The sequence below is a fragment of the Lontra canadensis genome, unplaced genomic scaffold, assembly GCF_010015895.1.
Source record: "Lontra canadensis isolate GAN:19392208 unplaced genomic scaffold, GSC_riverotter_1.0 scaffold171, whole genome shotgun sequence".
NCBI classification, from domain to species: domain Eukaryota; kingdom Metazoa; phylum Chordata; class Mammalia; order Carnivora; family Mustelidae; genus Lontra; species Lontra canadensis.
In genome coordinates, this window is record NW_022631165.1 from 1,216,921 (window position 1) to 1,231,975 (window position 15,055).

The 15,055-nt window shown below is 57.1% G+C and overlaps 1 protein-coding gene across 1 annotated transcript in view; it reads right to left on the bottom strand.

Annotated features, from left to right (window-relative positions):
• The window catches only part of IFT140 (intraflagellar transport 140), a 69,055-nt gene that overhangs the window by 32,242 nt on the left and 21,758 nt on the right, over positions 1-15,055 (bottom strand). The window contains exons 12-17 of the mRNA XM_032846122.1: positions 11,976-12,103; positions 9,068-9,185; positions 7,197-7,327; positions 5,735-5,903; positions 4,045-4,176; positions 1,135-1,322 (exon numbers count right to left, since the gene is read on the bottom strand). Of these exons, the coding sequence (XP_032702013.1) occupies positions 1,135-1,322; positions 4,045-4,176; positions 5,735-5,903; positions 7,197-7,327; positions 9,068-9,185; positions 11,976-12,103 (866 nt within the window). The remainder of the gene's footprint in view (positions 1-1,134; positions 1,323-4,044; positions 4,177-5,734; positions 5,904-7,196; positions 7,328-9,067; positions 9,186-11,975; positions 12,104-15,055) is intronic.

The following is a 15,055-nucleotide window of genomic DNA, read 5'->3' on the forward strand; positions in this document are numbered from 1 at the left end:
TAATTTTCCTATCCTTTGGAGATTAAAACCTGCCAAATACTCTTGAGAACTGCTGAATTCTCTAAGGTATAGACAGGAGGCTACTCGCAGACAGCCCTTGAGCAAGAATTTCTTTTAGAAAACGGGTGTCTGGGTGGCACAGTCAGTTGAGCTCAGGCAGTGAGCTCCAGGGTCCTGGGATTTGACCCGCGTGTGGCTCCGCACGGAGTGGGGAGTCTGGTTTCCCTCTCCCTCTCCCATGCACATGCGTGCTTTTTCTCTCTCCGTCTAAAATAAATAAACAGGGGCGCCCGGGTGGCTCGGTTAAGCGTCTGCCTTTAGTCAGGTCATGATCTCGAGGTCCTGGGATCGCGTCCTGCATCAGGCTCCAGCTTCTCCCTCTGCCCCACCCCTACTCATTCTCTCTCTCTCAAATAAACATCTTTCAAAAAACAATCTTTAAAAACTTTCTTTTAAAAAAGTTTCTTTTACAGCAACATTAATTGCATCTTCACTATACTGTTTCGAGTGTTTGTTACTCAAACCTTCCTGTCTGGTAGCACTTATTCCCAGAGGAACAGGCATTACAAATATTTAGCAACTGCAGAACTTTCGACTAGGAAGAACAGTGAACACTCTCTGGTAAAGCAAGCTAGTAGGAGCATCTGGGTGGCTCAGTCGTTTATCTGCCTTCGGCTCAGGTCCTGACCCCAGGGTCCTGGGATCAGCCTGCATCGGGCTCCTCGCTCAGCCGGCAGCCTGCTCCTCCCTCTCCCACTCCCCCTGCTTGTGTTCCCTCTCTCTTGCTGCGTCTTTCCTTGTCAAATAAATAAATAAAATCTTAAAAAAAAGAAAAAAAGCAAGCTAACAGCAGCCCAAGAGCCCAGGAGCCCCGCGGAGGCGAGCCGGGCTCACTTGCTCTGTGCACCCCGTGGTGCTGCCATAATAAACCTGCTCTGTGACAGCGCGCCGGGGGGTCCCAGCATCCCCAAGTGTGGCGGCGTTTCCGTGGGTGACAAACCATGAGATACGCCATGACACAGTCACAGAAGAGTTACTGATCCTCAAAACCTCACTGGGAAGGGGAGAGCGCCCTAAAGACAGACCCCAGAGCCACGCACATCCCCCTGACACCTCTGGGAGCAGAGTCCTCACCTTTTGATGAGTTTGATGGACTTGAAGGCCTCATCCATGTCCCCGACGGTGACAAACAGACTGAAGAGAAGCATGGCGTCCCGCGTGGCCTTATCGCAGTCCTCTAGCCCGACGAAGTCTCGTAGGGGTCTCCTGCCCACGCCCGGGCGCCCGGAGTCCCCCTGCTCTTCCCTGTCTGCTTCACCTGGCTGAATGACAAAGGCCACCGTTGGTCATCAGCTCACGGAAAGCAAATGCCTGTGCTGAGTCTCCGCCTTGAGGGCTGCGTCAGTGTCGGGCCCGCCTGCAAGCATGGACGTGGCGGGGGCGGACGCCCAGCCACAGACCTGCTAAACGCAGTGCGAGTCTGAGGGCGCGCAAGGTCATCAGAGCTGCTCACTAACGCCACCTTCTCAATAGTTATGAAAAGATTATGCAGATGCCTGCCTCGCGGGTCTGTTCTGCCCTAGGAAGGAGTTCCATGACCCACCTGGGCACAGTCTTAAAATTAAGTGATGGCAATATGATTTCAGGTAGAATCTTCTAAAACAATAACTTGGATTCGTAGTGTGCCAGAGGACAAGGAAGCCTCTGCTCTGTGGCCTGTGGTCAGAAGCACAGGACCGGGGCCTGGCGTCTGGGGTGGGGGCGGTTGGGTGGGGCCGAGCCCCTAATCCGTGGGACCTGCCGCTGTCTCTGGGTGGATGGTGTCAGGACTGAGTTGGTCATGTTGAGCACAAAGCTGTAGACAGAAGTGTTAAGTCACTATGTTGTACACCTGAAGCTAATACAACATCAGACATCAACTGTACTTCAGTAAAAAAAAGAAAAAGAAAGAAACAAAGAAAGAAAGAAAGAGGAAAAAAAAAAAGAATTGAGTTGAATTGTCCAGCACCCAGACGGTATCTGAGTGGCAGCTGAGACTTGCAGGGTGCTCTGGGGGAACCCCTCACCACGGCGGAATTTGGCCCAGGAATCCTGATCTCTTCCACGCTGCTGCTGTGTGAACAACCCTGCCTCTTTCTCAGTTCTCAGTGGCCCCCATCTCACTCCTCCCTCTGCCGTTCACCTGCAGTCCCCCATGTCAGCATGTCGGGGGGCACTTGACCTGGGCCTTCGAACACGGGGAGGATCTGTCAGACCCAGGTGTGGATGGCAAGACTCTTCCAGGCATAGAGCAGACCCGGGGCAGCCCACCATCTGGGTGGCTCGAATCTAGGGCTCACGGAGGAGCACAGTTCGGGTCGTGTCAGGAGGAGGCTGAGTGCTGCAGAGCTTGCACGGAATGGGAACTTCCAGAAGATGTACGCACAAAGCACAGGGCAGAGGCCTGAGTTCCGTCTGATGCTGAGTTTTGACTGGAACAGGCCCGCTGAGGCCGTGCTCGGGAATTCTCACACAAACAGGACAGCCTGTGGGTCACCTGCCACATGCACTCACCACTGCCCACGATTCGGAGACTCACCTCTGTGAGGTGACACAGAGCTGGGGCCCTGGTGGGGATCAGACTCACATCTACACCTCGAGTGTGCTGGTGGGGAGCCCCCGGACACGTGCTGAGGGCCTTGAATACAGACCAGTAATCTGAAGAAGGGTGGCATTAAAGAAACACAATGCTTCACAGCCATCTGTTACCACCACATCAGAGGTCAAATTGGGAAGACTTCCGGGGCACCCGGGTGGTTCAGTGAGTTAAAGCCTCTGCCTTCTGCTCAGGTCATGATCCCAGAGTCCTGGGATCGAGCCCCACTTCGGGCTCTCTGCTCAGCGGGGAGTCTGCTTCCTCCTCTCTCTCTGCCTCTCTGCCTACTTGTGATCTCTGTCTGTCAAATAAATAAATAAAATCCTTAAAACAGAACAAAAATTGGGAAGACTTCCTGTATCGCCAGCCCAGGTGAACAAAATCCCTGCGTCACAAACACTGGGTGACGGGCTGCTTGTGCCACAGTCGGAGCCAGGTGGGGGCTCGTGGTGCGACATGGGTGTGCTGCTCCCACCTAGGGGCTGCCGTGGCACCGCAGTCCCCAACAAGCCCGGTGACCGAGGCACGCAAGCAGACAGGACCAGTGGGCGGACAAGTGCAGCTTAGAGTAAAGTAAAAGAGACCCTGGGAACATGGCAAAGTCTGGGGGACAGATGGCATGTGGGGAGTGGCACTCAGAGCCGAGCCACACATACCTGCTCTCTGGGACCAGGAGCTGGGTGGACAGAGGAGGAAAGGCGGGGGAGAAAGGAGGCCTGTCAGCGTATGGAGTAAACCGCAGTCCGTGATGGGAAAGTAACGGGGAAACGTCACAGAAAGGACTGTAAGTGCTTTTACCACCTTTTGAGCCCTCAACTCGAGGAGAAACGGAAACGACCAAGGAGCACTAAGTGAGGAGGAGCTGTGGCAACATCGTGACAGCACGGACGGTTTACACTGAGGGAAGGAAGGCAGGCCATGTGGACGGAGCTGCGGCACCCAGCAGCCTTGCCGTGGGACGCTCACGGTTCTAGGGGTCGGGGCGACGAGGAGGCCAAGCCCAGGGAAGGCCAAGAACTTATCCAAAAGAGCTGAGCTGGGAGTGTGCGTGCGTGTGCTGCTAACAACCCGATCTGTCACCAGTAAACACAAGCGTGTGCGACGCGGCTCCTGAGAGGGCCGCCACCTGGGGCCGGGACTGTGTGGGTCTGCACCGTCGTTGGCCCTGAGCCCTGAGGATCCGGGACCCTCCACCTCAGCCCTACTCTGTCCTGATGGCAAAGCCAAATCCTGTAAGTCTCCTGACCCAGAAACCTCCTGACTGCTGGACTTCTAGGGAGTGAACGAGAGCAGATGGTTTGCCTCACTCAACGGAGGGGACCTGGGGCACCCTGGCGGCTCCCCGTAGACCCCTGCCCAACAGGGGAGGAGGACCCAAGAACGCGGCCCTGTGCTCGTGGGGCTCCCACCTTTCTCGTGAAGTAATAATGAGGCACTTCGATCCCCAGAAGGCTCTGGTAGGCGGGAGGCCGGGGGAAGCTATCCTGGAGCAAGAAGCCGTGCTCCTCCGTCACGAAGAAGGACAGAATCATCACGTCCGCCTGCGCGAGAGGCAACTGTTGTTTGCAGCTCGGCATCTAATTCCTATTTTCATGGTTAGGCGTTTACCCACAACAGAGAGAAAAGGGTCATCGTACAGGGATAATCCACCCGCCCTTCTGGAAGGAGGAGCCTCGTGCAGTCTGGGAGCGCTAGGCCCTTCACACGCATGCGTTCTCTTGCACATCATTGCACCTTCACGGTTGGTGAATGAAACCAAAGACCTGTTTCCAGGTTTTTCTGTTCAGTTCCTTGACTCTCGTTTAAAAATCCGTAATAGCGGCGGTGCCCGGGGGCTCTGCCGGCTGAGCCTCCGCCTCTTGATTTCGGCTCAGGTCATGACCTCGGGGTGATGAGACAGAGCCCCGCATGGGGCTCCCCACTCAGAGGGGGAGTCTGCTGGAGATTCTCTCCCCCTCCCTTCCCCTGCTCACGTGCGCGCTCTAAAAACGAGTAAACCGATCTTTAAAAACACCAGCAACAGCAGAAAGATTCTCTCCTCTGCTTTGAAGGGAGAAGGGACACGGAGCTGAGGGGCCGGGGGCTCGGCCGGTCCCGCTGCGCGCGACCTGGGGCAGCAGCACCGTCCGCGTGAATGCCACATGCCCGACCCGAACAGCGGGAGGTTGAGGGAGCCGGAGCTTTTCCTCGCTGCGCCGGTTCCCGCACTTTCTCATCATCTTCACGGGAGCCCTACAGCGTCTCCGACCAGAGTGCCGGGAAGTGCCTTTCACGGGAGATCAGCGCCCTCCTCACTAGCCTGGGGTCGACACCCTCTCCCGGGAGAAAACCCGCGTGTGCCTGCCTCTCACTTGCGGAGCGAGATGCCAAAGACGCCAGCTCTGTGCGTTGTACCACTCGGCGTTTCAGAGCCAAGAATGGGATCTGCTTCCGAAAGTCTCGGGGCACGGACACTGACTGCTGACAATCCTGGGGCCCCTGCTCCTCCCACCCTGTGGTAGGGAGACAAGCTGGCCAGTGCGAGCGGGCCAGCTGCCCTTGCTGACATACTGGGAACCTACTCTGGACCCCTCTGGAACAAGACCATCGCGGGAGGCCCAGCCGGCTGCTGGGCTTTCCCAGGGAGCACAGACGTTCCAACAGCGCGAGTCTGGACACTGTTGCAGTCCTGGGCCCTCCTGGGGGAGGCATGCCCCGCAGAGCCGGGGAGTCTGGTCAGGGTGGAGGCCAGGGAGCAGGCAAGGCAGCCAATGCAGCGGGAATCGGCCCCGCTGGTGGGAAGATCGACAGTTGGCTGACTTAGCCCCAGGACAGGTCCCCACCATGGCTTAGCTCCATAACCCTTTCGGTAGTGGGCTGGGCCCCAGAGAGAAATACGCCACACTCGACGTAACAGGAAAACTGAAACAGGACAGTGTGAGTGAGACCAGACAGACAGGGCCGCGCCAACCCAGAGGGGGACGCAGGCCATGCGGCCTCAAGGTGGCACTCTGCTCCAGGCACCAACCGCCCCCTAACTTCCCCATAAAGCACATCGGGAGGATCATGAGCCCCCCCGAGCCCCCTGTGATAGATACAAAGGCGGCGCAGCCACCATACCGTGGGGCTGGGACTGTCCTCAGTGGGTTGCTTCTTGTCCCCGGGCTGCTGCTGGTCTCCTGGCGCCTCGCGCACAGCCTCGCACACAAACAGCCTGGGCTCACTCTGGTCCCAGAAATGGTTCACGGGGATGAGATCCGTCAGCTTCTCATCCACGAAGGCGTGGCTCCTGCAAGAGAAGGCCCGGCCAGAGTCCTGAGAGCCGAGAGGAGCACCCGTGTTCGCGGCCTCTGGAAGCGTGTGCCAGGGACCCGGGTCGGCGTCTGCAGGCCGGCGGGCACGGCCTAGGCGGCTGGCTCCGGAGCCCCTCTGCCCAGCACACTGCGCGCAGCCTGCCTGGGGACACCCAGACGGAAGTGAGCTGGTCAAGAGGCCCCGTGGAGTCTCGCCAGGGAGCGCTGCTTTGGCTCTGCCACGGAGGGCTCCGGCCGCGCGGGCTGCCGGGGCGATGGGACGTTCCGGGGCCCAGGCGCTGCAGCGCTGCCCACAGACGAGCTGTGTCCGGAGGCAAAGGAAGGGTCGGATCTCAGAAGAGGACAGGCGTCTGGGGGGAGGCTGCGCACTGTCCCACCGCCTCTGGAGAAGTGACAGGATGGGCCGGATGTGGCTCAGAGGTGGAGGGTGGAGGGCAAGTCCAAGACAGCTCAAACAAGGAACGCGGGATGAGTCACAGACGGGGGACTGCGGGAAAGGTCAGCTGGGAGGTTTCAGAACAGGTGACCACGAAGAGTGAGCAGGGCAGACGGAACAGCTTCTGGGGAATGGCGCTCCGGTGATGGCAACCAGTTCCTGCGGACATCTGGAGCCCAAGAACAGCAAGGCTGGGGAGAAGCGGCCTGGGTGTCCAGGTGGGACCAACAGCAGCGGTCAGTTTAAGCCACCAGGAGAAAGAAGGTTCTGGAAAAGGATTTGAGCTGGGCCAGGAGGCGGGGGCTGTGACGGAGCAAAAGGAGAGGGCTCCGGCAAGGCCAGCCGTGGACTCTGCGGCCGCGCTCGGTGCAGCACTGGTCTCAGCATCCACCCCGTGCCCGGAGCAGCGCCCGCGGCTCTCGGGCGTCCCTTCCTGCACAACCAAACGGGAGCCCTCTGCAGAGCAGGGTGCACATTCCCTGCGGCAGAAGGAAGGACGACCACGAACTCCTGAGGAGTGCCCGCTATTTCTCTAGAAATACGATGTCGACCCACGCAGATGCCCTCCCTTCCCAGGCGCCCTCCCTGAGACTCGGCCCTGGCCACCACTGCCTTCCGGAAGCCCGGTTCTTCCAGGTAATTCCAGGACCTCAGAGGCTCAAGTCCATCCCAATGGCCCGGGCGTACTGGCTGTCCCGCCTGTTTGGGGCCCCGGTAACTACCGGGGTCCCCGAGCTCTGGAGCACAACTCAGCAACCTTCCCGGGAGCTGACCAGTAACTCAACAGCAGTGTCACCATTTCCCATAAAACCCTCCCAGACCACAGTCTTACTTCTTGGTCTCTTGGCCGTTGAGGGACAACGTCTCCCTCTGATCAATCTGCCCCGTCTTGAGGTCAAGGATGGTCACCGTGTCCATTTCCACATCGTAGAAGCAGATTTTGGAGTCGGGGCTGTTGTCCGCCTGGGGGAAGAGAAAAACGGAGCTCACAGTACCGCCGGGCTGACATGCCACAGATTTGAGAACAAGCGTCGTGTCCACGACCCACCGGCCACTCTGGCATTCCTAACGTGGACATCAACTTACTTTCATCCCACTGCGACCACTGCTCAATCACTACTTTGTAATTTCCAAGCACCAAAAACAAATCCTAATGCGTCGTCAAGGCCCGACTCCCGCTATCCAGCTGTGGTCAGTGCTGACTGGAGTGACGTCATCTTCGCTGAGGTGGACTGACCACAGGGACATGGGGGAGTCTGGGTCCCAAAAAAACAGTTCTCATGCAGGCGACAAAAACAAGAAAGAGGGAACCAGCCTGGTTGCTGGGGCAACGAATGCCAAGAATTCAGGTAGACCGTGCAAGGCTTTATTCTAGAAGATGACAGAATGCTAAGTGGGCCTGAGTACTTAAGAAAGGTAAAAAAAATGAATTTGTCAAAATTTCAGACAGAAGAGGATACTGTAAGGTTGACAGCAACAGAAAAATCGCAAAATTATCAACAGGTTTGAGTACCTACGAATGTGCTTCTAGTGACACAGTCAGCAAAAGCAAAGACGAGCGCCAGACCGGAGACGCGTCAGCGATGCTGAAGGCGCGTGGCCTCCGGCCCCAGACCCTGCCTGTGAGAATCCAGACCCTTCACGCCCGGTGCTCCCCACTCCCATGGGAGTGTCGGCGGGGGCGGGTGGCAGCTGATTTTCCCAGCAGCTCCCTTGTGCTACCTGAACTTCTTTTTGTCATTTTTTCTTTTACCACGGGCAAGAATTCCAGCGCAAGGAGAGGCGTTCTTAACGCTCAGTGTCACTGTGCTCCGGAGAAGCGGGCCTGCGCGGCCAGTCGTCCCTGTGCCGTCCCCACTCCTGCCCTGCATTCACCCCCAACACCACGGAGACGGTGTCCCATCCTGGAGTGCTTTCTCCCTTCCCCCCTGCATGTCCCGCTTCTGCTCTGGTGCACATGTGCTCGGGCACCACCATCCAGCTGCCTGCATCGTGACCGTCCACCCGGGATGCGGTGACCGTCCTCCACGTGTCTGGTCTTGGTGCTCGGGCTGGCAGGGCTGCTCTTTTCCTCCTGAGATGCCCCATTTCCAGCCAGACTGCCCTTCTGAGACTCAAGCTTGTCTTTACAGGCCACTTGCTGCCCTCTGATGCCTCAAACTCGCCCCCGAGACAGGATGCCCCATCAGCCCCGCAGACGGCCCTCACCAGGTTCCCCTCCACCTCCACACTGCTGCGAGGGCTGGAGCCAGCCGATCCCGACCCTCGGGATGGCTGCGGCAGGCAGCCAGGGGATGTGTGCACACCCCACACTGAGAAGCAATCCGAGAAAGCTACTTCCTCACTCTCCTGCCTCAGCCCTGCGCCAAGGCTGGCTCCTGCATGGCGGCCCACCGACCGTGCCTGCCTCGGCCTCGCCCCTGCCGCGGACTGTAGACCCTTGGCCAGGCCAGGCTCTGCCATCCCCTCGCACTCTCGGTGCCTCTGCCAGTGGCTTGTGCGGTGGGGTCGCGGTCCTCGGGAAGCCTCCCGATGGCGGGCTTGCCCAACACCACACGGCAGGTTGACTCCTTCTCAGACGGGTGTCTGCTCAGCCATGGGAGGGGCCGAGCTCTCCTGCTTAACCACTGGCCGGAGCCCAGGGTGCCCGGTCCACGAGGGCAACCAGTAACACGGCGTCCCGGGATGGCCGCCGCCGCCCACCTTGCTGAGCAGGATGCTGATCTTGCCGCCGCTGGCGTTACACCTGAGCGAGGCCGCGGCCACGGCGCCCGGGATCAGTGCCGCCAGGTTCTTGTCACCGCAGTGTACCTTCGCCTCCCTGCAGGGGGGACACAAGGGTCTCAGGGCAAAGCACAAGCCCGTCCCTCGGCCATCCACCCTCCCCGCATGCGGGCAGCTCAGGGTGCCAGGACCGGCTCTTTGAGTGACTGGAAAACTTCATTCACAGAACTCGGAGCTCCTCAAAGGCTGAGATGTGCTTGCTCTGGGGGTCTGGACACCCGGGAGGGGCCAGCTCAGAACACAGGGCAAGCTTAAACTTTAAAAATTCTTTAAAAAATATTTTATTTATTTACTTGACAGACAGAGATCACAAGCAGGCAGAGAGGCAGGCAGAGAGAGGAGGAAGCAGGCTCCCCGCTGAGCAGAGAGCCCGATGGGAGGCTCGATCCCAGGACCCTGAGATCATGACCTGAGCCGAAGGCAGAGGCTTTAACCCACTGAGCCACCCAGGCGCCCCTAAACTTTTAAAATTTTTAAATCGAGGGGTGCTTGGGTGGCTTAGTTGGGGAGGCATCTGCCTTCGGTTCAGGTCATGATCCCAGGGTCCTGGGATCAAGCACCACATTGGGCTCCCTGCTCCGCAGAGAAACTGCTTCTCCCTCTGCCTCTTCTCCTGCTCAAGCTCCCCTCTCCCAAGTAAATAAATAAATAAATAAAATCTTTAAAACATAATAAAATAAAAATATATTATTATTTTAAAGATTTTATTTATTTAACACAGCAAGAGAGGGAACGCAAGTTGGAGTGGGAGAGGGAGAAGCAGGCTTTGCACTGAGCAGGGAGCCCGACGTGGAGCTCAATCCCAGGACACTGGGACCATGATCTGAGCCGAAGGCAGACACTTAATGACTGAGCCACCTGGTCGCCCCTAAAATAAAATTTTTAAATTGAGGTATAATTGACAATAACATTGTATTACTTCCAGGTGTAAACATAATGATTCAAGATTTGTCTGGGTGAATTTTTAAAGTTCCTAGGTTTACTGAACAAATTAAATATTCACCCTCCCCCACTCTTCTGACACGAAAAGCAGCTGCTCTGTACCCGGCTTGTCCCCCGCCACGTTGGTCCTGCCGGAACCGGCTGTCGTCGCATATGCCGCAGCAACGGGGGCACAGAGCTGCAGGTGAGCAGCCCGCGTTACCGGCTCTAGCTGGTTGCTGCTCCAAGAAGTACCGGCTGGACAGCAGAGGCTCATCTCAATTGTTCTCACGGAAGTCCCACTTCCTCCGTGTTTCCCTAACATCCTCTGTCCTTGGAGCCCCTCCAGGCCCCACATGACATTTCACAGTCCTGTCTCCTTCGGCTCTTCTGGGCTGGGACAGTTTCCCAGACCCCAGGCTCATGGGCACATGTCTTGCCTCAGTCCCATGATGTCTCCAAGGAGCCCGGTCCTCCTGACAGAGGATGCCGTGGAGACCCGCAGCCGGGTGTGCTCGCAGCCTCTCGGCCGCTGCACACACCCAGGACATGCGAGCGGACTGCCGGATGTAGGGGTATCTGACCCGGCTGAGTCTGTCTTAAGCTAAACGTGACTTTCACTCAACCCATCACCATGCGGCGGCTCTCGCCTCCTCCCCCTGATTACTTGTCACCTCCTCCCAATGGCAAATCCCGGCTCCCAAAACCTGCACCAGCTACCCAGTCCTTCGCCTCTGCACCCGAACGCCGGTGCGGGCTGGTCGTCCCACGGCCAGGGTCAGGGGAGGGTCCGCTGCAGACTGCAAGGCAGCTCTGTGTGCGACCCTAGGCCAACAGCGTCAACACGCCTCCGATCCCCAAAGCAGGGAGACTGTTTCGCACGTCTCTGGCACACTCGCAGTGTTCCTGCCCGTCCTGTGTTCCATCCTGGGATTCCCGAAGACTTCTGAACTTGGCATACATTTTAGGCTCACTACGTGCTGTAAGGTTCCACAGGCTCTGACAACCACGTAGAAAATTTTACGACCTAAAAACTACCCTGTGCTCTACGTGCTCAACCGTGGTCCTGTTTGCCCCCTCCCCCAGGATACAAAGACCAGGAATTTATGCCAAGGGGCGCCTGGGTGGCTTCGTCGGTTAAGGGTCCAACTCTTGATTTCAGCTCAGGTCACAACCTCAGGGTCCTGAGACGGAGCCCCGCGTGCAGCTCCCTAATCGGCGTGCAGCTGCTTGGGAGGCGCGCTCTCCCGTGCCCTCTGCCCCTCCCCTCTTTTGCTTTCTCACTCTTTCTCCAATAAGTAGATAAATATTTTTTAAAAAGGATTTTTGCCAAAACATAAGGTGTTACGAAAAATTCGGTGTCATGAAAAACAGTTAGTGGAATGAGAGGGTGAGTTTCCAGCTCCTATCCATTTTCTACACACCTCTCTGTCTCATTTTTAAAATGTGCGCAGGCTTCCCTCACTTTAGTGCACATCCATTTTTTTTTTTTTTTAACAAACTGAAGTCTGTGACAAGCTGTGTTGAGCATGTCAGTGCCATTTTTCCAGCAGCATTTCCTCACTTGGTGTCTCTGTCACATCTCGGTCATGTTTGCATCAACTCGAACCTTCTCGTGATTGTTGTATTTGTTACGGTGACCTGTGATCCGTGCTGACAGTGTGCTGAGAGTTTGCATGACGGGTAGCGTGGTTTAGCAAAAACATGAATTTCTAATTAAAGCATGGGCATTTTTTGGACACAATGTTACTGTGCAGCAGAGGATAAACATAACTTTTACATGTACCGGGAAACCAGAAAATTCCTCTGACTCACTTTATGGCCATATTTGCTCTACCACAGTGGTCTAAAACCAAACCCATATAGTACCTCCAAGTAGGCCTGTACTTTTAGACAAAAATTGTACCTTCGGGAAAGATCAAAGCTTTTAAAGTGAGCCAGGTCTGTCCCCACAACCAGGAAGTTTCCACAGACGTCAAGGAAGCAGGGGTTCCCCTCCGCCTCGGAGAACAGTAAGAGCTGTTTCACGGTCCCCTGAGAAAAAGGAAAGAATGAGGGTTGGGGAAAGCAGCCTGTGCAGCCTCTCACATCTGATCCTGAACGTTACTCACAGGTGACCCTGTGCACAGCACACAGACACTCAGTGCTTACGGATGGCCCGGGTGCACCCAGCGCCTGGCAGATTCTAACGCTACATGGGGAAGATCGGGGGTGTCCGGTACTCACAGCTGCTAAAACCCTTGGAATTTCCCAGAATAAGGGCCACAGCAGTGTCTTCTGTTCTGTTACCAAAGGGGACTTTGGGTCTTCGCCCAAGCGCGGGGGAACTGCCAGGACAACCAACCACCGATCAGATGGTTCAACTCTTGGTCCCACCCCAACCTCCAGGGAGGGGACAGGTCACCCCCTCAAGGCTGAATCAATCACCAATGGCCAATGATTTAGTCAGTCACGACTACGCAATCAAGCTCCATGAAAACCCAAAAGGACTGGGTTCGGAAAGCTTCCGGGTAGCTGACCACCGGAGGTGTGGGGGCGTGGCGCCTGGGGAGGCCTGGGAGCTCTGTGCCCTCCCCAGACCTCGCCCGTGCCTCTCCTCCTTGGACTCTTGCTCCATCTCCTTTATCCCCTGCCTCAGTAAACCAGTAAATGTGTCCCTGAGCGACGTGAGCCACTCTGGCCCACTGGAAGAACCTGAGGAGGAGGGACTCTCCACTCTGCAGGCTGGGATCAGAAGCACAGGACTCGGGACTGGTGTCTGGGTAGGGGGTGGGGGCGGCTGGTGGGGCTGAGCCCCTCACCTGTGGGGCTGATGCGGTCTCTGGGCGGACAGTGTCACAACTGAGGGGAATTCTGGGAATGCTGTGGTATCTGGGGGGCCCTGCCCCCCACCACGCCGGAACCGGCTCTGGGAACCTACGAGACTCTCTGGAACTACCTGACATTCACCTGCTCACCAGTCCCCAACCACGGCCTCTTCCCTCTGCGCTGGCCTCTGCCCGGCTCCAGGTCTCCACAGCTTACTGGTGGCCCCTCCTAACTGACCTCACTGTGGGCCAGCACCCCCAGGCTTTCCCACTACACAGACACAGAAGTTATCTTCTAGGAGAAAATCACACAAAACCAAGAAACAAGCCAGAATGCCCGTGACCGTCACTCCAGGCTTCACAACCCCGCTGTCTTTGAGGCGCGGGCCTTCAGTCCAGCCCGCCGGCCCTCCTGCCTCATCTCCCACCGCCTCCGCCTCCACCAGCGCCAGCCCCATAAGTGAGCCCCCAGGGGGTGCCCAACCGTCACTGCCCGAAAAGGCATAAAACTCCGGGGGTGAGCGGAGCTCCACCTCCCTGCCCGGACAGAAGTCCGGCTAGAGGGCTGGAAGGTGTGCAGCGGCCGTCTAGCGTCGTCTCAATGGAGCAGCAACAACCGTGGTTTGTGTGTCTACGTCCTCAGGAGCGCCCTGTTCGGGAGAAGGGTCTGGAGAGATGCGGTCCAGGCTCCCAAAACCCGAGAGTTACCGTTCGCTGCCGCACACATGCTGGACGGTTCAGTTAAAAAATTAACAAGACTTAACTCCAGGCCACTTGTTGTCAGAGGCCTCATGGCCAGACAACCAGGATGCTGGGCCGCCACCATATTTCCCAGCAGGCCATCCTCCCTCTTCCCAGCAGGCAGCTCTCCCTTTCCGAGTAGGTCTGTCCTGCTTCCTCAGCATCTTCATATCCCGGCAAAAATTAATAAAAGGAAATGTCATTTAAAATGAAGGAAGGCGGCCAGCAGGGGGCAATCTCCGCACGGCCACTCCAGGCCAGTTACAGACCTGACAGGAGGAAGGAAGCTTTCCTCCTGCCCCAGCAACAGCCCAGCCAGCGAGAAGCCACCATTCTTGGAAGTCCGGTGCACTCCAATGGACTTGTCGTTTACAACCGCCTCCCAGCTTCCCACGCCCCTCCTTGGGTTTCCAGGCTTGCCTGGTTAATTGTCCCTATTGGATGAGCCACTGTCCTCTTTCTTTTTCCCTTTTTCTTCTCTTTTTTTTTTCAGTGTCCTTCTAAGCAAAGTCCTCAACTCACATTGGCAGGCTCCGCAGTGCACCTCCCATCAAGATTCAAACGATCCCCCAAAACTTCTCCCCAGAACAGCACCCTACAAATAAGGCCTGGCCTTCAAGACCTCAGACCCATAACAGATTACACCGCTCAGGGACTCATCCCCTGCACGAGGCCCTGTAGGATCCCTGTTTGACCTCTGAGAAAAACCTGTGGCTGGGGACGGAGGTCTGCTGAGGGCCTGTGGGCAGTGACTGTTATCCTTCAGCCCCCTTGTTCCAAGGCGCCGCACTCCAGGCGGCCGATCGGTGCGGAAAGGTCAGCACAGCGGACCCCTGCCGCAGCTTCAGTGCTCTAGTTGATAAGCACGGCCAGCAGTGCCCCGGTGTCTCTCCGAGCACCCTTCTTTTCACAAAGCTGGAAAGCTGATCTGGAAGACAGACCGCTTTTGGCAGACTCTAGGTTGTGACAACGGGTGGAAGACTTGCTTTGTTCCCGCTGCACAAACCTGCACGCGGGACACAACGCGCCCCCGCTCAGACTTCGGCCCTCAAAGAGACGAGTCTCCGGAGAAAACCTGCAGCGGCTCAACCTCGGGTGCGAGGCTTTGCGCATCTGATCTCAGAACAAGGGCCACATTCGGACGCGAACGGAACTCCTCAGGACTGCTGAGCGCTGCCAGATCACCCCGGGCTCCCCAGAACAATTTATGGGCCACTCCTCTATCCCATGCTCATTTTCACGGCTTCTGATGATTTGTATTTGAAGGAGGACAATGTTTAAGTACTGTGCTGGGTCCACTGGCGCCACTCCCTGTGAGGACATCGAGGCAGCACCTCCTTGCCAGTGACCGCTGCCCAACAGGCCACTGCGCGCCCATACTTGAGCTTGCACGTCAGCCGGGGCAAAGCTGAACGCATTTATACTGGCCATCGTAGGC